Source organism: Symphodus melops (assembly GCF_947650265.1).
Source record: "Symphodus melops genome assembly, chromosome: 10".
Classification (NCBI taxonomy): domain Eukaryota; kingdom Metazoa; phylum Chordata; class Actinopteri; order Labriformes; family Labridae; genus Symphodus; species Symphodus melops.
Genome location: NC_136700.1, coordinates 20,001 through 40,493, shown reverse-complemented (window position 1 = coordinate 40,493; position 20,493 = coordinate 20,001). Strand labels below are relative to the sequence as shown.

The window sequence follows — 20,493 nt, the reverse complement described above, 5'->3', positions numbered from 1 at the left end:
AAAGACTCCGTTTCCCATGAAGACCCGCGCGGCTGCTCCGTGTGGAGCTGCAGCTTCAAAGAAGAGCTGTTTACGGAAAGGAGCGGACCTGAAGGGGGACAGTAGAACCGGCAGACTGTCTTCAGAGCGAGGACACAGACAGACAGGTGAGACAAACAGACAGGTGAGACAGATCATGACTCACTTTAATTTCTGCTCATTTCTTGTTTTATTCTCAGCGCGCGAGGTCGGCAGCATCTGATGCTTTTATTCTGAAGGATGCCGTGTTATGGTTTTATTGTGGAGGTTTGATGTGTGTAAAACTCTTCAGGCTTGTAGAGAATCACAGATGTTCCTGCTGGACTCATCATGTCATTATAAGGTCTCCAGGTACTGTTGGGACCCCCCCCCCCCCCCCCCCCCAACAGGAACTCTTTAAGTTCCCTATCCTGGGGTGAAGGACCTGTTCACTGGTCTATCAGCTGGAGTCATGTGACGCTGTGCTCGTCCCTCACAGGTCGGCGTGTCCATGTGGTCTGATAGAAGATGACAGACCATGAGAGAGGACGGAACAAGCCGGCGCCCTGCTGCAGCTCTCTGCCGGGGTCAGAGGTCACGCTGCACCACCAGCTGCAGGTGATTCTACCTGACCTTCATCTCTGTGTACGCGTGTGTTCAGCTTTGTAGTCCATTGAGTCTGTTTGTAGTCCAAGTAGTATGGACCAATCACGTATCAGCTGGCTTTGGTTTAAGCAAGACAGTGATGCTCTCAGGTAGTCTGCTGGAGGGCCCGGACTCAGTGCTACCCCCCTTCAGACTCAGTGCTACCCCCCTTCAGGCTCAGTGCTGCCCCCCTCAGGCTCAGTGCTGCCCCCCCTCAGGCTCAGTGCTGCCCCCCTCAGACTAAATGCTGCCCCTCTTCAGACTCAGTGCTGCCCCCCTTCAGACTAAATGCTGCCCCCCTTCAGACTCAGTGCTGCCCCCCTTCAGACTCAGTGCTGCCCCCCTTCAGACTCAATGCTGCCCCCCTTCAGACTAAATGCTGCCCCTCTTCAGGCTCAGTGCTGCCCCCCTTCAGACTCAATGCTGCCCCCCTTCAGACTAAATGCTGCCCCCCCTCAGGCTCAGTGCTGCCCCCCTTCAGACTAAATTCTGCCCCTCTTCAGACTCAGTGCTGCCCCCCTTCAGACTAAATGCTGCCCCCCTTCAGACTAAATGCTGCCCCCCTTCAGACTCAGTGCTGCCCCCCTTCAGACTCAGTGCTGCCCCCCTTCAGACTCAATGCTGCCCCCCTTCAGACTCAGTGCTGCCCCCCTTCAGACTAAATGCTGCCCCCCTTCGGGCTCAGTGGTGCCCCCCTCAGGCTCAGTGCTGCCCCCCTTCAGACTCAGTGCTGCCCCCCTCAGGCTCAGTGCTGCCCCCCTTCAGACTAAATTCTGCCCCTCTTCAGACTCAGTGCTGCCCCCCTTCAGACTAAATGCTGCCCCCCTTCAGACTCAGTGCTGCCCCCCTTCAGACTAAATGCTGCCCCCCTTCAGACTCAGTGCTGCCCCCCTTCAGACTCAATGCTGCCCCCCTTCAGACTCAGTGCTGCCCCCCTTCAGACTAAATGCTGCCCCCCTTCGGGCTCAGTGGTGCCCCCCTCAGGCTCAGTGCTGCCCCCCTTCAGACTCAGTGCTGCCCCCCTCAGACTCAGTGCTGCCCCCCTTCAGACTCAGTGCTGCCCCCCTCAGGCTCAGTGCTGCCCCCCTTCAGACTAAATGCTGCCCCCCTTCAGACTCAGTGCTGCCCCCCTTCAGACTCAGTGCTGCCCCCCTCAGGCTCAGTGCTGCCCCCCTTCAGACTCAGTGCTGCCCCCCTTCAGACTCAGTGCTGCCCCCCTTCAGACTAAATGCTGCCCCCCTTCAGACTCAGTGCTGCCCCCCTTCAGACTCAGTGCTGCCCCCCTTCAGACTAAATGCTGCCCCCCTTCAGACTCAGTGCTGCCCCCCTTCAGACTAAATGCTGCCCCCCTTCAGACTAAATGCTGCCCCCCTTCAGACGAAATGCTGCCCCCCTTCAGACTCAGTGCTGCCCCCCTTCAGACTCAGTGCTGCCCCCCTTCAGACTAAATGCTGCCCCCCTTCAGACTAAATGCTGCCCCCCTTCAGACTCAGTGCTGCCCCCCTTCAGACTAAATGCTGCCCCCCTTCAGGCTCAGTGCTGCCCCCCTTCAGGCTCAGTGCTGCCCCCCTTCAGGCTCAGTGCTGCCCCCCTTCAGACTCAGTGCTGCCCCCCTTCAGGCTCAGTGCTGCCCCCCTTCAGGCTCAGTGCTGCCCCCCTTCAGACTCAGTGCTGCCCCCCTTCAGACTAAATGCTGCCCCCCTTCAGACTCAGTGCTGCCCCCCCTTCAGGCTCAGTGCTGCCCCCCCTTCAGACTCAGTGCTGCCCCCCTTCAGACTCAGTGCTGCCCCCCTTCAGACTAAATGCTGCCCCCCTTCAGACTCAGTGCTGCCCCCCCTTCAGGCTCAGTGCTGCCCCCCTTCAGGCTCAGTGCTGCCCCCCTTCAGACTCAGTGCTGCCCCCCTTCAGGCTCAGTGCTGCCCCCCTTCAGGCTCAGTGCTGCCCCCCTTCAGGCTCAGTGCTGCCCCCCTTCAGACTCAGTGCTGCCCCCCCTTCAGACTCAGTGCTGCCCCCCTTCAGACTAAATGCTGCCCCCCTTCAGGCTCAGTGCTGCCCCCCCTTCAGACTCAGTGCTGCCCCCCTTCAGACTCAGTGCTGCCCCCCTTCAGACTCAGTGCTGCCCCCCTTCAGACTAAATGCTGCCCCCCTTCAGGCTCAGTGCTGCCCCCCTTCAGACTCAGTGCTGCCCCCCCTTCAGGCTCAGTGCTGCCCCCCCTTCAGGCTCAGTGCTGCCCCCCTCAGGAGTATTAGAAGTGATGATCACATGACAGGAAGGTACAGACTTCATGCTGAACCTTCACAATAAAAGCATAAATCTTATAAGAGCAGGAGACATATTTGATTGAATTCAGTAGAAAAGGACAAACAGGGATGCTCCTCCTCTTTGTTTACATAATGAAGCCCCGCCTCCTGCTGCTGCCCAGCTGATGCAGAGGGGATTCCAGCCCCCTGGTCGCCTGAGCTGGAAGGCATGCGAGGCCTCTGATTGGTCAGTGCGATGTGAATGGAGAAGATGTGTGTGAGCATCAGGAGGCAGTAAACGTGAGCTCTGCACGTGCTCAGTCTGCTGGGGAGGACACACACACACACACACACACACACACACACACACACACACATCATTATACAACAGATGCACATAAATCCTGCTCTCTGATTGGCTGATTCATAGTTAAGTTAAAACAGTGACTTACAGTAGAGCTCAGTGTTTCATCCTGTAGGTTACTATGGCAACAGGGACTGTTATTACTTTATTATTTTATCACTATTGTTCACCCTGTATGTGTGATGTCACTTCCTGCCTCTCAAAGGGAAAGCTTTAAACATACCTGTTACCTTGTTACATGGGAGTGAGGTGTATGTGTAGGCCACACCCTCTTTCTGTCCTCCTAGCATTAGCTTCAGCTAGCTTCTTTGGGGACCAGTTCACATACATGGACACTTTCTTACTTTGTCTTTATGTATGTGAACATGTGAGCGATGTCACGCATGATCAAAGGATGTGATTGGAGGAGGAGCCGTCCCATAGGTCAATGTCTGCTCATTTGAATATTTAAATATATTTAATGAACATTTTAATCAGGAAACTTTCACATTATTACAGCTCATAACGATTTATAAATATATTTATAAATAACATCATCGATAATATTTAGTGTGTGTGTGTGTGTGTGTGTGTGTGTGTGTGTGTGTGTGTGTGTGTGTGTGTGTGTGTGTGTGTGTGTGTGTGTGTCAGGATGTGCTGGGTTTGTGTGAGGACAGATCAGCTGGTAGCCATGATGAAGAGCTGGAGAAGGTCGGAGCCTGGAAGAGAATATTTGGAAACAGGTAGGACAGGTAACACGCAAAGAATGTCTCCTCAGGTGTGTTTGTCTCCTCAGGTGTGTTTGTCTCCTCAGGTGTGTCCTCAGGTGTGTCCTCAGGTGTGTTTGTCTCCTCAGGTGTGTTTGGCTCCTCAGGTGTGTCCTCAGGTGTGTTTGTGTCCTCAGGTGTGTTTGTCTCCTCAGGTGTGTTTGTCTCCTCAGGTGTGTTTATCTCCTCAGGTGTGTCCTCAGGTGTGTCCTCAGGTGTGTTTGTCTCCTCAGGTGTGTTTATCTCCTCAGGTGTGTCCTCAGGTGTGTCCTCAGGTGTGTTTGTCTCCTCAGGTGTGTTTATCTCCTCAGGTGTCTCCTCAGGTGTCTCCTCAGGTGTGTCCTCAGGTGTGTCCTCAGGTGTGTTTGTCTCCTCAGGTGTGTTTGTCTCCTCAGGTGTGATCACCCGGTGGACAGTGCAGGTCTTTTCTCCTTCATGACGTTTCATTGGCTGACTCCTTTGGCTAAACTTGCCCGAAGAAAAGGACGGCTCCTTTTGGATGACATATGGCCGGTATCAGAGTGGGACAGTTGCCATGCCAACAGCCTCAGGTGGGCGGAGCTAATGAATGACTGGGAAGTGAATAAAGAGTTTTCGGGTTGCAATCAGATATTTGTTTCCACGGTAACGGTGCCATGACATCATGCTGTGTGTGTGTGTGTGTGTGTGTGTGTGTGTGTGTGTGTGTGTGTGTGTGTGTGTGTGTGTGTGTGTGTGTGTGTGTGTGTGTGTGTGTGTGTGTGTGTGTGTGTGTGTGTGTGTGTGTGTGTGTGTCCTCAGGTTGGGCGCTCTGTGGGAGGACGAGTGGCGGTCTAAAGGAGGCGCTGCGTCTCTGTTCTCGGTGGTTTGGTCTTTCTGTCGGTCTCGTCTCCTCCTCTCCATCCTCTGTCTCACCGTCACTCAGCTGGCCGGCTTCAGCGGCCCAGTGAGTCATGTGGTCTGTCTTTGAGCTCAGTCTGGTCTCAGGACCCCCCCCCCCCCGTCCCCCCTCGTGTAACCATTGACATCTTCCTGCAGGCGTTCGTGGTAAAGCGTCTGCTGGAGTATACCCAGCAGGACCAGTCAGACCTGGGCTACGGGCTGCTCCTGGTCCTTGGCCTCCTGACCACAGAGTTGGTCCGGTCCTGGTCCCTGGCTCTGACCTGGGCCCTGAACTACAGGACCGGGTGTAGACTGAGGGGAGCAATCCTCAGTCTGGCCTTCCAGAAGATTGTGAAGCTCCGCAGCGTGAGGGACAAGTCCATGGGCCAGGTCAGTCCTCAGTGTGTCTGGGTGTCCTCCCTTCAGTCCTCAGTGTGTCTGGGTGTCCTCCCTTCAGTCCTCAGTGTGTCTGGGTGTCCTCCCTTCAGTCCTCAGGGTGTCTGGGTGTCCTCCCTTCAGTCCTCAGTGTGTCTGGGTGTCCTCCCTTCAGTCCTCAGGGTGTCTGGGTGTCCTCCCTTCAGTCCTCAGGGTGTCTGGGTGTCTGGCTGTTTGTGTTGCAGCTGGTCAACATGTGTTCCAGTGACGGTCAGCGGATGTTCGAGGCGGCGGCGGTGGGCGGTCTTCTGGCAGGTGGCCCCCTGGTGGCCGTGCTCGGTGTTGCCTATAACCTGTTCATCCTGGGTCCAACGTCTCTGCTGGGATCAGCCGTGTTCCTGCTGTTCTACCCGACCATGGTCAGGCTCGCTGCGTCTCACTCAGCTCAGCTCGCTCCTTCATGTGTTGACTCAGCGTCTTTGTTGTTGTGATCAGATGTTCAGCTCCAGGCTGACGGCGTTCTTCAGGAGGAAGGGCGTGGCCATCACCGACCAGCGGGTGCAGAAGATGAACGAGATCCTGAGCTACATAAAGTTCATTAAGATGTACGCCTGGGTCAAAGCGTTTGCGCAGGACGTTCGCCGTACGTACACGCCCACCTGGCCTGCCCGTCGCCATGGTAACACAGGTGTAGAGAGATGTCAGAGTTTCTCAGGCTGTGTTTCCGTTCAGGGATCCGTGATGAGGAGCGAAGGATCTTGGAGTTGACAGGTTACTTCCAGAGCGTCACCGTGGGCGTGGCTCCCATAGTCGTTGTCATAGCCAGCGTGGCAACATTCTCCGCCCACATGTTGCTCGGATACGACCTGACAGCAGCTCAGGTACCAAACTACAACGAAACTGCCGAATCTACACCTGACGGCTAACGTGCTAACGTGCTAACCTGTATGTCTCTGCAGGCCTTCACCGTGGTAACTGTGTTCAACGCCATGACCTTTGCTCTGAAGGTCACACCCTTCTCCGTCAAGTCTCTGTCTGAAGCGTCAGTCGCCATGGAGAGATTCAAGGTCAGATCCTGTCTCCTCTGTCATGTCCTTTCCTGCGTCCTTCCTAGCTGCTCTGCTAACTCGACCTCGTCTCTTCTCAGAGTCTCTTCCTGTTGCCGGAGGTCGACAGCGTGCGTGTGTCTCCTGGTGACCCTAAGGTTGCCGTGGAGATGTGTGGGGCCAGTCTGGCGTGGGACGGGGTCGGTCAGAGCGCTCAGCCCAGTCCACGTGTCAGCACGGCCAACAGAGACGGGTACGTCCCCTCACCTGAACCTGAGGTAGACTCTGTGACTCCTGTCTGGGGGAGGAGCTTAACCAGGTGTGCTGACTCACAGGTGCACAGGGCTTCCCCAGCAGAAGGAGGTGACGGGCACCCTGCTGAGAGGAGGAGGAGGCTCCTTCAGTCCAGAGGAGGAGGAGGAGGAAGGCCCCGCCCTCCTCACCGCCGCCTCCCAGCGCCTTCAGAGGACGCTGCACTGCATCAACCTGAGAGTGAGACAGGTAGGGACACCTGTCTGTCTGCTGAGAGAGAGACACCTGTCTGTCTGCTGAGAGAGAGAGAGACACCTGTCTGTCTGCTGAGAGAGAGACACCTGTCTGTCTGCTGAGAGAGAGAGACACCTGTCTGTCTGCTGAGAGAGAGAGAGACACCTGTCTGTCTGCTGAGAGAGAGAGAGACACCTGTCTGTCTGCTGAGAGAGAGAGACACCTGTCTGTCTGCTGAGAGAGAGACACCTGTCTGTCTGCTCAGGGTGAGACACCTGTGACACCTGTCTGTCTGCTCAGGGTGAGACACCTGTCTGTCTGCTCAGGGTGAGACACCTGTCTGTCTGCTCAGGGTGAGACACCTGTCTGTCTGCTGAGAGAGAGAGACACCTGTCTGTCTGCTCAGGGTGAGACACCTGTCTGTCTGCTCAGGGTGAGACACCTGTGACACCTGTCTGTCTGCTCAGGGTGAGACACCTGTGACACCTGTCTGTCTGCTCAGGGTGAGACACCTGTGACACCTGTCTGTCTGCTCAGGGTGACCTGCTGGGTGTGTGTGGGAGTGTCGGCAGTGGAAAGACGTCTTTGATCTCGGCGATCATTGGACAGGTGAGGTGACCTGCTGCAGTGATGTCACAGCGAGGGTTCAGTTCATTGCTCTTGTTTCATTGGACACTGATGAGGGCGCCGTGTGTGCAGATGAGCGTGTTGGAGGGCCGGGTGGCGGTCAGAGGACGGCTGGCCTACGTGGCTCAGCAGGCCTGGATCCTGAACGCGTCGCTGAGAGACAACATCCTGTTTGGACAGGAGTACCAGGAGGACAGGTGAGAGGGGGACAGGTGTGCTCAGACGTGCTGAGGACAGGTGAGAGGGGGGCAGGTGTGCTCAGACGTGCTGAGGACAGGTGAGAGGGGGGCAGGTGTGCTCAGACGTGCTGAGGACAGGTGAGGGGGGGGCAGGTGTGCTCAGACGTGCTGATTGGCCTGCTGGTTCACACCTGTCTGTCTCTGCAGGTATCAGTCCGTGCTGATTGGCCTGCTGGTTCACACCTGTCTGTCTCTGCAGGTATCAGTCCGTGCTGATTGGCCTGCTGGTTCACACCTGTCTGTCTCTGCAGGTATCAGTCCGTGCTGATTGGCCTGCTGGTTCACACCTGTCTGTCTCTGCAGGTATCAGTCCGTGCTGAGCGCCTGCTGTCTCAGACCAGATCTCAGCCTGCTGCCCAACGCCGACCTGACAGAGGTGACATCACTTCCTGTATGGATGTAAACTGTGATAGGTCTCCACTCACACATGCAGCTCGAGTTGACTCCGCCCCCCCGAGAGTCAGCTGCAGTACACATCTAAACCAGCAGAGGGCCCCAGACTGTGACACGCGTGTCTTTTTCACGTCTCTTCAGATCGGCGAGCAAGGCGCCAACCTTAGCGGCGGGCAGCGACAGCGAATCAGCTTGGCCCGTGCACTCTACAGCGACAGGGACATTTACATCCTGGACGACCCGCTCAGCGCCCTCGACGCCCACGTGGCCAACCACATATTCCACAACGCCATCAGGAAGCAGCTTCGCCAAAAGACCGTCATCTTCATCACCCACCAGCTGCAGGTGAGGCCGCTCCTCACAGGTGCTGCAACACCAGGGGGCGCCACCACCATAACCTGTGTGTGTGTGTGTGTGTGTGTGTGTGTGTGTGTGTGTGTGTGTGTGTGTGTGTGTGTGTGTGTGTGTGTGTGTGTGTGTGTGTGTGTGTGTGTGTGTGTGTGTGTGTGTGTGTGTGTGTGTGTGTGTGTGTAGTACCTCGTGGACTGTGATGATGTCATCTTGATGAGGGAGGGGAGTATAGTGGAGCAAGGTAACCATGACAACCTGATGAAACTAAATATGGATTATGCCGCCATTTTCAACCACTTCCAGCTGGGAGACACTCCTTATATAGAGGTACCTGTCTGTCTCTCATGTTACCTGTCTGTCTCATGTTACCTGTCTGTCTCTCATGTTACCTGTCTGTCTCATGTTACCTGTCTGTCTCTCATGTTACCTGTCTGTCTCTCATGTTACCTGTCTGTCTCTCATGTTACCTGTCTGTCTCTCATGTTACCTGTCTGTCTCTCATGTTACCTGTCTGTCTCTCATGTTACCTGTCTGTCTCTCATGTTACCTGTCTGTCTCATGTTACCTGTCTGTCTCTCATGTTACCTGTCTGTCTCTCATGTTACCTGTCTGTCTCTCATGTTACCTGTCTGTCTCATGTTACCTGTCTGTCTCTCATGTTACCTGTCTGTCTCTCATGTTACCTGTCTGTCTCATGTTACCTGTCTGTCTCTCATGTTACCTGTCTGTCTCATGTTACCTGTCTGTCTCATGTTACCTGTCTGTCTCTCATGTTACCTGTCTGTCTCTCATGTTACCTGTCTGTCTCATGTTACCTGTCTGTCTCTCATGTTACCTGTCTGTCTCATGTTACCTGTCTGTCTCATGTTACCTGTCTGTCTCATGTTACCTGTCTGTCTCTCATGTTACCTGTCTGTCTCTCATGTTACCTGTCTGTCTCATGTTACCTGTCTGTCTCATGTTACCTGTCTGTCTCATGTTACCCGTCTGTCTCTCATGTTACCTGTCTGTCTCATGTTACCTGTCTGTCTCTCATGTTACCTGTCTGTCTCATGTTACCCGTCTGTCTCTCATGTTACCTGTCTGTCTCATGTTACCTGTCTGTCTCTCATATTACCTGTCTGTCTCTCATGTTACCTGTCTGTCTCTCATGTTACCTGTCTGTCTCTCATGTTACCTGTCTGTCTCTCATGTTACCCGTCTGTCTCATGTTACCTGTCTGTCTCATGTTACCTGTCTGTCTCTCATGTTACCTGTCTGTCTCTCATGTTACCTGTCTGTCTCTCATGTTACCTGTCTGTCTCTCATGTTACCTGTCTGTCTCATGTTACCTGTCTGTCTCTCATGTTACCTGTCTGTCTCATGTTACCCGTCTGTCTCTCATGTTACCTGTCTGTCTCATGTTACCCGTCTGTCTCTCATGTTACCTGTCTGTCTCTCATGTTACCTGTCTGTCTCTCATGTTACCTGTCTGTCTCTCATGTTACCTGTCTGTCTCATGTTACCCGTCTGTCTCATGTTACCTGTCTGTCTCTCATGTTACCTGTCTGTCTCTCATGTTACCTGTCTGTCTCTCATGTTACCTGTCTGTCTCATGTTACCTGTCTGTCTCTCATGTTACCTGTCTGTCTCATGTTACCTGTCTGTCTCATGTTACCTGTCTGTCTCTCATGTTACCTGTCTGTCTGTCCCAGGCTCCCAGCAGAAAGACGGGTTCTTCTCAGAGGAAACCAGCAGATAACAAACCAGGATCAGTGAAGACCAGCTCACCTGTGGTGAAGGAGAACAGTAAGACACCTGTAATGAGTCTCATCAGTAAACCAGAGAGTTCCTCTTTGAAATATTTACCTCCTCTTGTTTCTGGTCATTTGACTTTAAAGGGGAGGAGCAGCAGTGTGGGGGCGTGGCCTGGCCAGTGTTCCAGCTTTACATGTCTGCGTGTGGTGGCTCCGCCTCCTGCCTCCTGATCCTGGCTCTTTTTATTCTTAACGTGGGAAGCTCTGCATTCTGCCAATGGTGGCTCAGCTACTGGATCAACCAGGGCAGTGGGGTGAGGCTCCTCCCCCTCAGCATCATCATCACCCATCCCCTCCTTATTGCCCCCTCCTCCTGACTCCTCCCACGTCTCCTGTGTTTGCAGAACGCCACGGCAGCCCCGGGTAACAGCTCAGATGTAAGCTTCAGCATGAAGGACAATCCCATGATGCAATACTACACCGCCGTTTATGCGTCCTCCATGGGCGCCATGCTGCTCCTTAAAGTCGTCAGGGGCGTTGCCTTTGTAAAGGTGAGGAGGTCACACACATAGATATATAATGTCTGTGGTGTGTTCAGGTACACATAGATATATAATGTCTGTGGTGTGTTCAGGTACACATAGATATATAATGTCTGTGGTGTGTTCAGGTACACAGATAGATATATAATGTCTGTGGTGTGTTCAGGTACACATAGATATATAATGTCTGTGGTGTGTTCAGGTACACATAGATATATAATGTCTGTGGTGTGTTCAGGTGCTCAGACTGGTTACTGATGTGTTTGCAGGGAACGTTACGCGCCTCCTCTAAACTTCACGATCAGCTCTTCCGTAAGATCCTCCGTTGCCCCATGAAGTTCTTCGACATAACGCCCACAGCTCGAATCCTGACCCGCTTCTCCAAAGACATGGATGAAGGTGAAGGACCGGACCGCCCCACGTCCAGATTCTGATCAGAATCTGAAACATGGAACCTTCTTGAAATCTCACTGTAAACCTTTTTTTTGCCTCTAGTTGACACCCGTCTGCCCTTCCAGGCCGAGATGTTCATCCAGAACCTGATCCTGGTCTTCTTCTGCCTCTGCGTCATCAGCTGGGTTTTCCCATGGTTCCTGGTTGCTGTGGGTCCTCTTGTGTTGCTGTTTGCAGCGCTGCACGGCATTTCCAGGGTTTTCATCCGTGAGCTAAAGCGCCTGGACAACGTGACCATGACCCCCTTCATGTCCCACATCACGTCCAGCATCCAGGGCCTGTCCACCCTGCAGGCCTATGACAGGGGTCACGACTTCCTTGCCAGGTCAGGCTGGAACTGTATCTTAAAACACCTTGATAGCCAGATATATCAAAGCTCTGCCCCCCTGCCCAGTCTGACCATGTCGTTTTTTTCAGGTACCAGGTGCTGCTGGACCAGAACCAGGCTCCGTTCTACCTGTTCAGCTGTGCCATGCGCTGGCTGGCTGTACGTCTGGATGTCATCAGTGTAGCTCTGATTAGTGTCACTGCACTGATGATGGTCCTGATGCATGGGAGGATCCCTACCGCCTATGCTGGCCTTGCCATTTCCTATGCTGTGCAGGTAACCTGAAGGCATCGTCTTAAAGGTGTCTTCAGATGAGCTTTCGTCCAGGGTCCTGACTCTACCCGTCACTGTCAGTTAACAGGGTTGTTCCAGTTCACTGTGCGCTTGGCATCTGAGACTGAAGCTCGCTTCACATCCGTCGAGAGAATTCACCACTACATCCAGGTACAGGATCCAGCCTTTAGACTGGTTCTAATACATCCAGGTACAGGATCCAGCCTTCATCCAGGTACAGGATCCAGCCTTTAGACTGGTTCTAATACATCCAGGTACAGGATCCAGCCTTCATCCAGGTACAGGATCCAGCTTTTAGACTGGTTCTAATACATCCAGGTACAGGATCCAGCCTTCATCTAGGTACAGGATCCAGCCTTTAGACTAGTTCTAATACATCCAGGTACAGGATCCAGCCTTCATCCAGGTACAGGATCCAGCCTTTAGACTAGTTCTAATACATCCAGGTACAGGATCCAGCCTTCATCCAGGTACAGGATCCAGCTTTTAGACTGGTTCTAATACATCCAGGTACAGGATCCAGCCTTCATCCAGGTACAGGATCCAGCCTTTAGACTGGTTCTAATACATCCAGGTACAGGATCCAGCCTTCATCCAGGTACAGGATCCAGCCTTTAGACTGGTTCTAATACATCCAGGTACAGGATCTGGCATTTAGACTGGTTCTAATACATCCAGGTACAGGATCCAGCCTTTAGACTGGTTCTAATACATCCAGGTACAGGATCCGGCCTTTAGACTGGTTCTAATAGATCCAGGTACAGGATCCAGCCTTCATCCAGGTACAGGATCCAGCTTTTAGACTGGTTCTAATACATCCAGGCACAGGATCCAGCCTTCATCTAGGTACAGGATCCAGCCTTTAGACTCGTTCTAATACATCCAGGTACAGGATCCAGCCTTTAGACTGGTTCTAATCCATCCAGGTACAGGATCCAGCCTTTAGACTGGTTCTAATACATCCAGGTACAGGATCCGGCCTTTAGACTGGTTCTAATACATCCAGGTACAGGATCCAGCTTTTAGACTGGTTCTAATACATCCAGGCACAGGATCCAGCCTTCATCTAGGTACAGGATCCAGCCTTTAGACTAGTTCTAATACATCCAGGTACAGGATCCAGCCTTTAGACTGGTTCTAATACATCCAGGTACAGGATCCAGCCTTTAGACTGGTTCTAATACATCCAGGTACAGGATCCGGCCTTTAGACTGGTTCTAATACATCCAGGTACAGGATCCAGCTTTTAGACTGGTTCTAATACATCCAGGTACAGGATCCAGCCTTTAGACTGGTTCTAATACATCCAGGTACAGGATCCAGCCTTCATCCAGGTACAGGATCCAGCCTTTAGACTAGTTCTAATACATCCAGGTACAGGATCCAGCCTTCATCCAGGTACAGGATCCAGCCTTTAGACTGGTTCTAATACATCCAGGTACAGGATCCAGCCTTCATCCAGGTACAGGATCCAGCCTTTAGACTGGTTCTAATACATCCAGGTACAGGATCCAGCCTTCATCCAGGTACAGGATCCAGCCTTTAGACTGGTTCTAATACATCCAGGTACAGGATCCAGCCTTCATCCAGGTACAGGATCCAGCCTTTAGACTGGTTCTAATACATCCAGGTACATGATCCAGCCTTCATCCAGGTACAGGATCCAGCCTTTAGACTGGTTCTAATACATCCAGGTACAGGATCCAGCCTTCATCCAGGTACAGGATCCGGCCTTTAGACTGGTTCTAATACATCCAGGTACAGGATCCAGCCTTCACAGAAACCTGTCCACTGACCCTTAGTGTCAAACATTCTGATAACTCCAACATCGATCAGAGGGGTGATTTTAGTATGTGGGACTTGTTGAATGAAGCAGCACAGATGTTTCTGTGAGTCAGACTTGTTTGTGGTTCTCTGTGGACCGTCACTCATCATAGAGAAAGTTCACTTTGGTAAAAAACTTTGCCACGGATACTTCCCCCTATGTCTCTGTCTCAGTCCCTGCCCCAGGAGGCCCCGGCCCGGCTCAAAGATCGGAGCCCTCCTCCTGACTGGCCCCTTCAAGGGGAGCTGGTGCTCAGGGAGGTGGAGATGAAGTACCAGGAGAACCTCCCTCTGGTCCTCAACAGGATCTCCTGCACCATTAGGCCCAGAGAGAAAGTCGGCATTGTGGGCAGGACCGGATCAGGTAAGTCCAGTGTCTGAGTCCCTACAGCAAGAGGCTTCTATTCATTGAATCCGTTTTCTTTTTTTTTAAAAACCACAACTCCAAATCAGAGAGTCAACATTACACTCACTGGAGACAAGAAGCAGAGGGAGAGGATGGAGATCAGTGTGCAATGTACTATAGAAGACTCTACCTCCTGTAGTCCATGTAGAGACTGTAGGTACCAGCAGGTCTGATAACTGCAGACTCTACCTCCTGTAGTCCATGTAGAGACTGTAGGTACCAGCAGGTCTGATAACTGCAGACTCTACCTCCTGTAGTCCATGTAGAGACTGTAGGTACCAGCAGGTCTGATAACTGCAGACTCTACCACCTGTAGTCCATGTAGAGACTGTAGGTACCAGCAGGTCTGGTAACTGCAGACTCTACCTCCTGTAGTCCATGTAGAGACTGTAGGTACCAGCAGGTCTGATAACTGCAGACTCTACCTCCTGTAGTCCATGTAGAGACTGTAGGTACCAGCAGGTCTGATAACTGCAGACTCTACCTCCTGTAGTTTAGAGACTGTAGGTACCAGCAGGTCTGATAACTGCAGACTCTACCTCCTGTAGTTTAGAGACTGTAGGTACCAGCAGGTCTGATAACTGCAGACTCTACCTCCTGTAGTTTAGAGACTGTAGGTACCAGCAGGTCTGATAACTGCAGACTCTACCTCCTGTAGTTTAGAGACTGTAGGTACCAGCAGGTCTGATAACTGCAGACTCTACCTCCTGTAGTTTAGAGACTGTAGGTACCAGCAGGTCTGATAACTGCAGACTCTACCACCTGTAGTTTAGAGACTGGAGGTACCAGCAGGTCTGTGTTCTGTCTGTGTGCAGGGAAGTCGTCCCTTGGCGTGGTTCTTTTCAGGCTGGTTGAGCGTTGTGGAGGCTCAATCCTGATCGATGGTGTCGACATCAGTGAAATCGGACTGGCCGACCTGCGCAGTAAGCTGTCAATCATCCCCCAAGACCCAGTGCTGTTCAGTGGGACCGTCAGGTAGTCGGACTGGCTGATTTGATGCATGTTAAAGCTGAAAGGTCACTGGACTCCAGTTTCTTCACGATGTTTCACTGTTTCAGTTTTCATCTGAAAGGCTGCTTAAATTCAGAACTGGGCGTCGTCCAGTTTCCTCCAGAACTAAACTTAGATCACCTTGACCCGGGTTACTCTTGATGTTTTTCCAGGTTCAATCTGGACCCATTTGACCAGTACAGTGAGGAGCAGATCTGGGACGCTCTGAGTAGAAGTCACATGAAGGGGAGTGTGAGTACAACCAACATGAGACCTTTCCTTTACAAACACGTCTATATCATAAAACATGGATCTCCACTGAAGACTCAAGATTCAGTTTAAGCTTCAGTAAACATGACACACTTTTAAAACAGGAACAGACGATGCTCTAATGTGGCTGAAGCTGCTACTTTATCAGTTAATCCATGAAATTTCAAAGTAAAAGGCACACCTGTTCCAATGGAGCAGCAGGCGGGATTTGAAGACCACCTGTCAGATAGAAAAGTGTTTGTTCGTCAGGTGTCCCAGCTGCCCCTGAAGCTGGCGTCGGAGGTGGTGGAGAACGGAGAGAACTTCTCAGTTGGAGAGAGGCAGCTGCTGTGTGTCGCCCGAGCTCTGCTCAGACAGTGCAAGGTGAGAAATGCTCTGCTGGAAAGCCCTCTGGTCCCTCCCCCCTTCTGGTGTCTGATTGGTCAGATGTGGTCTCTCAGGTCCTGATACTTGATGAGGCGACTGCAGCCATGGACGCAGAGACAGACGCTCTGATCCAGGAGACCATCAGGATATCGTTCCAGGACTGCACCACCCTGACCATCGCTCATCGCCTCCATACCGTCCTCACCTCAGACCGCATCATGGTGCTCAACCAGGGACAGGTAATGACCCAAAACAGCCAATCATAGAGCAGCATGTGTCCCCCAGGCTAAAACATTTCAGGCACATGATGAACCAGTTTGTCTTCAGTCTGTGGTTTTAGACGTTTGAGTCATTCTGAGCTTTAAAGGTTTGAATGTATTCCTCCCGCACAATTAATCAACCAATCAAACAACCAATCAATCAACTCAGCAATCAATCAACCAATCAATCAACCCAACAATCAATCAACCAATCAATCAACCCAACAATCAATCAACCAATCAATCAACCCACCAATCAATCAACCAATCAATCAACCCAACAATCAATCAACCAATCAATCAATCAACCCAACAATCAATCAACCCAACAGTCAATCAATCAACCCAACAATCAATCAACCAATCAATCAACCCTACAATCAATCAACCCAACAAACAACCGACCAATCAATCAACTAAATTAATTAAATCAAATCAGACACGTTTCCTAAACAGCAGGTGGAGACTCCTCAGGTACGGTGGCCCTGAAGCTCAAAACACAAAAACAAAAACAAAACAAATCTGAATCTAAAATGTGATTGGACGGAGCAGTAACATGACCTACTGTCCAGAACTTTATTTTGAAAGGAGGGAGCAGTCATTACCTACTGTCCAGAACTTTATTTTGAAAGGAGGGAGCAGTCATTACCTACTGTCCAGAACTTTATTTTGAAAGGAGGGAGCAGTAACATTACCTACTGTCCAGAACTTTATTTTGAAAGGAGGGAGCAGTCATTACCTACTGTCCAGAACTTTATTTTGAAAGGAGGGAGCAGTAAAATTACCTACTGTCCAGAACTTTATTTTGAAAGGAGGGAGCAGTCATTACCTACTGTCCAGAACTTTATTTTGAAAGGAGGGAGCAGTAACATTACCTACTGTCCAGAACTTTATTTTGAAAGGAGGGAGCAGTCGTTACCTACTGTCCTAAACTTTATTTTGAAAGGAGCAGGAAGAAGTTAACTCCCGCCCTTTAAAGAATCATTAATGACTGATCCATTTTTACTGCGTCACCTCGGATGGACCGCGCGCTTCATTCTGATTGGTCCATTAAATAACTTTTCATGTAAATTAACAGAAACGCCGTGTGACACAATAAAAACTACAAAGCATCACGGCTCAAACTACAAACCCGACCTCACAGATGATTGGTGGAATGTTTGAGCCATTTTAATGAATCAGGAGTGTCCTTTGCTCTGATTGGTTCAGGTGGCAGAGTTTGACGAGCCATCCAAACTGCTGGCCAATGAGAACTCTCGACTGTGCTCAATGCTCGCCGCCATGGAAAACAAGATCTCAGTCCGAGGATGAAGACGAGGAAGAGGAGGGAGCGGATCAGCTGATCTGTGACCTGGCACGGGTCAGGTGTTCTGATGAGCTGGCAGCGTCTGATTGGACAGAACGATGTCAGATATGATCCATGAACACGTAGAGATGATGACACGCCTGGGATGGTCGTGATGTCAGCTCCTGACTTTTCCCTGACCTGGCTGGAGAACGCCAAGAGGTCGAGGAAAGGTGTGAAGGAGAGGAAACGAGGAGCTCAGAGAGTGAAAGCGTTCAGGTGTGAGTCTCTCATCGGACTGACTTCCTGTTTCTATAACTAAACATCATGTGGTGTGTCACATGACTGTGTATAGACTTCCTGTTTCTATAACTAAACATCATGTGGTGTGTCACATGACTGCCTTGTATACATCTTTGTTGTTTTGCTAACAGCCTTACAGCATGACGTCATACCTGCCTTGTTCACAGGAATGTTGTCAATAAAGTTATTTTCGAATGAGACTTCAAAATAAACATGGCTGACATCTTTCATCTCTGAGAGTTAAAACTGAAGTTTGAAGATCAAATCCTCAAAATATCTTCAGCAAAGAGTCTGAATGTGACCGAGTGACGTTTGGACAAGAGGGAGGAGCACTCCCCCCCCCCCCTCCACTCCCTCCTCTCTCTCTCTCCTCCCTCCCCCCCCCTCTCCCCTCCACTCCCTCCTCTCTCTCTCTCCTCCCTCCCCCCCTCTCTCCCCTCCACTCCCTCCTCTCTCTCTCTCCTCCCTCCCCCCCTCTCTCCCCTCCCTCCTCTCTCTCTCTCTCCTCTCTCTCTCTCTCTCTTCTGGGGGAGGGGCTTAGTGGGAGTAGTTGAATTATAATTATTGGTTGAATTTTCTACACTGAACTGTCTTTATTTTAATATTTAATATTCACATTTATTTTCATTTATTTTATATTCAAACTTTAACTTGTTCTGTTTGTAGTTAACGTCAGCATGACGTCACGTTACGCTCTGTCTATGACCTTTAACCTGGCTCGGTTCGACTCCACAGCGCCCCCCTCCGGCGGCCTGAAACTTTCCTTGCTTGTTGTAGCTTCCTGTTTAGTCCGGAGCAGATCCTCCTTCACCTCCTCCTTCACCTCCTCCTTCACCTCCTCCTCCACCTCCTCCTCCTCCACCTCCACCTCCATCACTCGGACTCTACCGGGAGTCTCTGCCCTCAGTGTCCGGGAGGAAGCAGCAGGGAGCCGGCCTGAGTTCCCCCGAGGAGCCGGTGTAGCTCTGGTTCTCTGCCCCGGGTCCTGATGGATTTTACGTAGAAGCCTTTAATAATGCTGCTAATGCTAATGCTGCTAATGCTAATCAGACTGTTTGCTAATTAGCCTGCTGTTTAACCAGCTTAGTTAAAGCAGTTAAAGTGCCTGATTGTTGAAGCTAAAGGTGCTAACAGAGTAGCTAGCTGCGGCTAAGCTAACATGTAGCTCGGGTTTGTTGTCATTGAGCTCTATGGACTGAGCCGGTCTGTAGGGGTGGTTCGGTCCACAGGAGTCTAGTCTAAGTGTCCTTTCACTTTAAATCAGGAACTTTCTGAACCAGGTTTGGTCAGGGGTCCACAAGTCCCGGTTCTGGTTCTGGTTCCTGAGTGTTCTTGTTTATTTCTTTCTAGTTCAGTTTGTGGACTCGGCCCGGTTCTGGTTCTGCTTTTAGAACAGGTTTACATGTCCCTGTGGGAAACGTTAGAACCAGGACCTGAAAGTCCCGGTCTGTGTGGGGTTCCAGGTTTAAGTGTCCTTAGTGTTGGTTTTGAATGTGGTCTGGTCTCTCCAGGTTTAGTCCTGGTCCTCAGATGTTAGTCCAGGTCTAAGTGTGGTCTCAGGTTCAGCTCATAATGGCAGAGCTCCACCAGACTCCCACCTCGCTCTGCTGCTGCCGTAAGTCCCTGCCGGTGTCAGGGGCCCGGTGTGTTGGGGACTCTGGCCGGCCCTCGGCTGCTCCGGGTCCTGGGTCTCCGCGCTGCCCCCTGGTGGACGTGGCCTCTGCTTCAAACTTCGGCTGCTTCAAGCTGCGACACTTCCACCTGGACCTTCGCCTCAACTTCGCTGTGAAGGAGATGAGCGGCTGGCTGGTTCTGGACCTGATCCCAGTCCAGCCAGGGGTCCAAACCCTGGTCCTGGATTCCCACCCCTCCCTTCTCATTCACTCCATAGACTGTAAAGTCCCCGGGGCCCCTCAGGACGACCCCGTCTCCTTGACGTACCGGGTCGACCCGTTCACAGACTACGGCTCCTCGCTGAACATCATTCTGCCCCCAGAGACCCTGAAACCGGGCCGGCTGATCCAGATCACAGTCCGCTACACCACCACGGACGGGCCGGCGGTGAGACAACAAGACCAGAACCAGGTTCTGATCCGGTCAGACTGTGAATTTAATCCGTGTTTGTTTATGTAGATCTGGTGGTTGGACCCGGACCTGACTTGTGGTCAGACCCGGCCCCTGGTCTTCACTCAGGGTCACTCTGTGTGTAACCGCTCCTTGTTCCCCTGCTTCGACACGCCGGCCGTCAAGAGCACATACACGGCTACAGTCAGGGTGAGTGACCTCTGACCTTTAACCTCTGACCTTTACCCTCTGACCTTTAACCTCTGACCTTTAACCTCTGACCTTTACCCTCTGACCTTTAACCTCTGACCTTTACCCCCCCCCCCCAGGTTCCAGACGGGGTGACGGTCCTGATGAGTGCGTCTCGGAGTTCTTACTCCAAACAGGATCGGGTCTTTCAGTTCTCCATGGAGTTCCCCGTGCCGTCCTACCTGGTGGCGTTGGTGGCGGGAGATCTGCAGCACGTGGACGTGGGCCCACGGTGTGTGTGTGTGTGTGTGTGTGTGTGTGTGTGTGTTCTGATGTGTGTGTGTGTGTGTGTGTTCTGATGTGTGTGTGTTCTGATGTGTGTGTGTGTGTGTGTGTGTGTGTGTCTGTGTGTTCTGATGTGTGTGTGTGTGTGTGTGTTCTGATGTGTGTGTGTGTGTGTTCTGATGTGTGTGTGTGTGTGTGTGTGTTCTGATGTGTGTGTGTGTGTGTGTGTGTGTGTTCTGATGTGTGTGTGTGTGTGTGTGTGTGTTCTGATGTGTGTGTGTGTGTTCTGATGTGTGTGTGTGTGTGTGTGTGTGTTCTGATGTGTGTGTGTGTGTGTGTTCTGACGTGTGTGTGTGTGTGTGTGTGTTCTGATGTGTGTGTGTGTGTGTGTGTTCTGATGTGTGTGTGTGTGTGTGTGTGTTCTGATGTGTGTGTGTGTGTGTGTGTTCTGATGTGTGTGTGTTCTGATGTGTGTGTGTGTGTGTGTGTGTGTGTGTCTGTGTGTTCTGATGTGTGTGTGTGTGTGT

General features: G+C 51.7%; 2 protein-coding genes across 5 annotated transcripts in view; both read left to right on the top strand.

The window, feature by feature from the left end:
- The first annotated feature begins 38 nt into the window (after window positions 1–38).
- abcc5 (ATP-binding cassette, sub-family C (CFTR/MRP), member 5) lies at window positions 39–17,614 on the top strand. 3 transcript variants are annotated; one of them, XM_079353940.1, is made up of 30 exons: window positions 39–146; window positions 497–615; window positions 3,878–3,969; window positions 4,389–4,544; window positions 4,774–4,918; window positions 5,011–5,244; window positions 5,475–5,648; window positions 5,725–5,872; window positions 5,962–6,110; window positions 6,189–6,296; window positions 6,377–6,528; window positions 6,611–6,776; window positions 7,299–7,370; window positions 7,461–7,585; window positions 7,931–8,003; window positions 8,162–8,365; window positions 8,555–8,698; window positions 10,066–10,159; window positions 10,252–10,421; window positions 10,512–10,658; window positions 10,919–11,048; window positions 11,145–11,427; window positions 11,520–11,706; window positions 11,785–11,874; window positions 13,723–13,912; window positions 14,770–14,929; window positions 15,118–15,196; window positions 15,464–15,577; window positions 15,655–15,819; window positions 17,050–17,614. In XM_079353940.1, the coding sequence occupies exons 2-30, from the start codon at window positions 526–528 to the stop codon at window positions 17,149–17,151; spliced, it is 4,143 nt and encodes a 1,380-aa protein (XP_079210066.1). In that variant the 5' UTR covers window positions 39–146; window positions 497–525; the 3' UTR covers window positions 17,152–17,614. The 3 variants fall into 3 exon arrangements, with proteins under 3 accessions (XP_079210066.1, XP_079210067.1, XP_079210068.1); XM_079353941.1 differs by lacking the exon at window positions 497–615; XM_079353942.1 differs by lacking the exons at window positions 15,655–15,819; window positions 17,050–17,614 and having other exon boundaries at window positions 14,770–14,877; window positions 15,464–15,572.
- Window positions 17,615–18,257: 643 nt separating this feature from the next.
- The window catches only part of rnpepl1 (arginyl aminopeptidase like 1), a 9,498-nt gene continuing 7,262 nt past the window's right edge, over window positions 18,258–20,493 (top strand). For both annotated transcript variants that reach the window (XM_079353643.1, XM_079353642.1), the window contains exons 1-3: window positions 18,258–19,489; window positions 19,562–19,702; window positions 19,822–19,973. In XM_079353643.1, coding sequence (XP_079209769.1) covers window positions 19,001–19,489; window positions 19,562–19,702; window positions 19,822–19,973 — 782 coding nt within the window. In that variant the 5' untranslated portion in view covers window positions 18,258–19,000. The remainder of the gene's footprint in view (window positions 19,490–19,561; window positions 19,703–19,821; window positions 19,974–20,493) is intronic.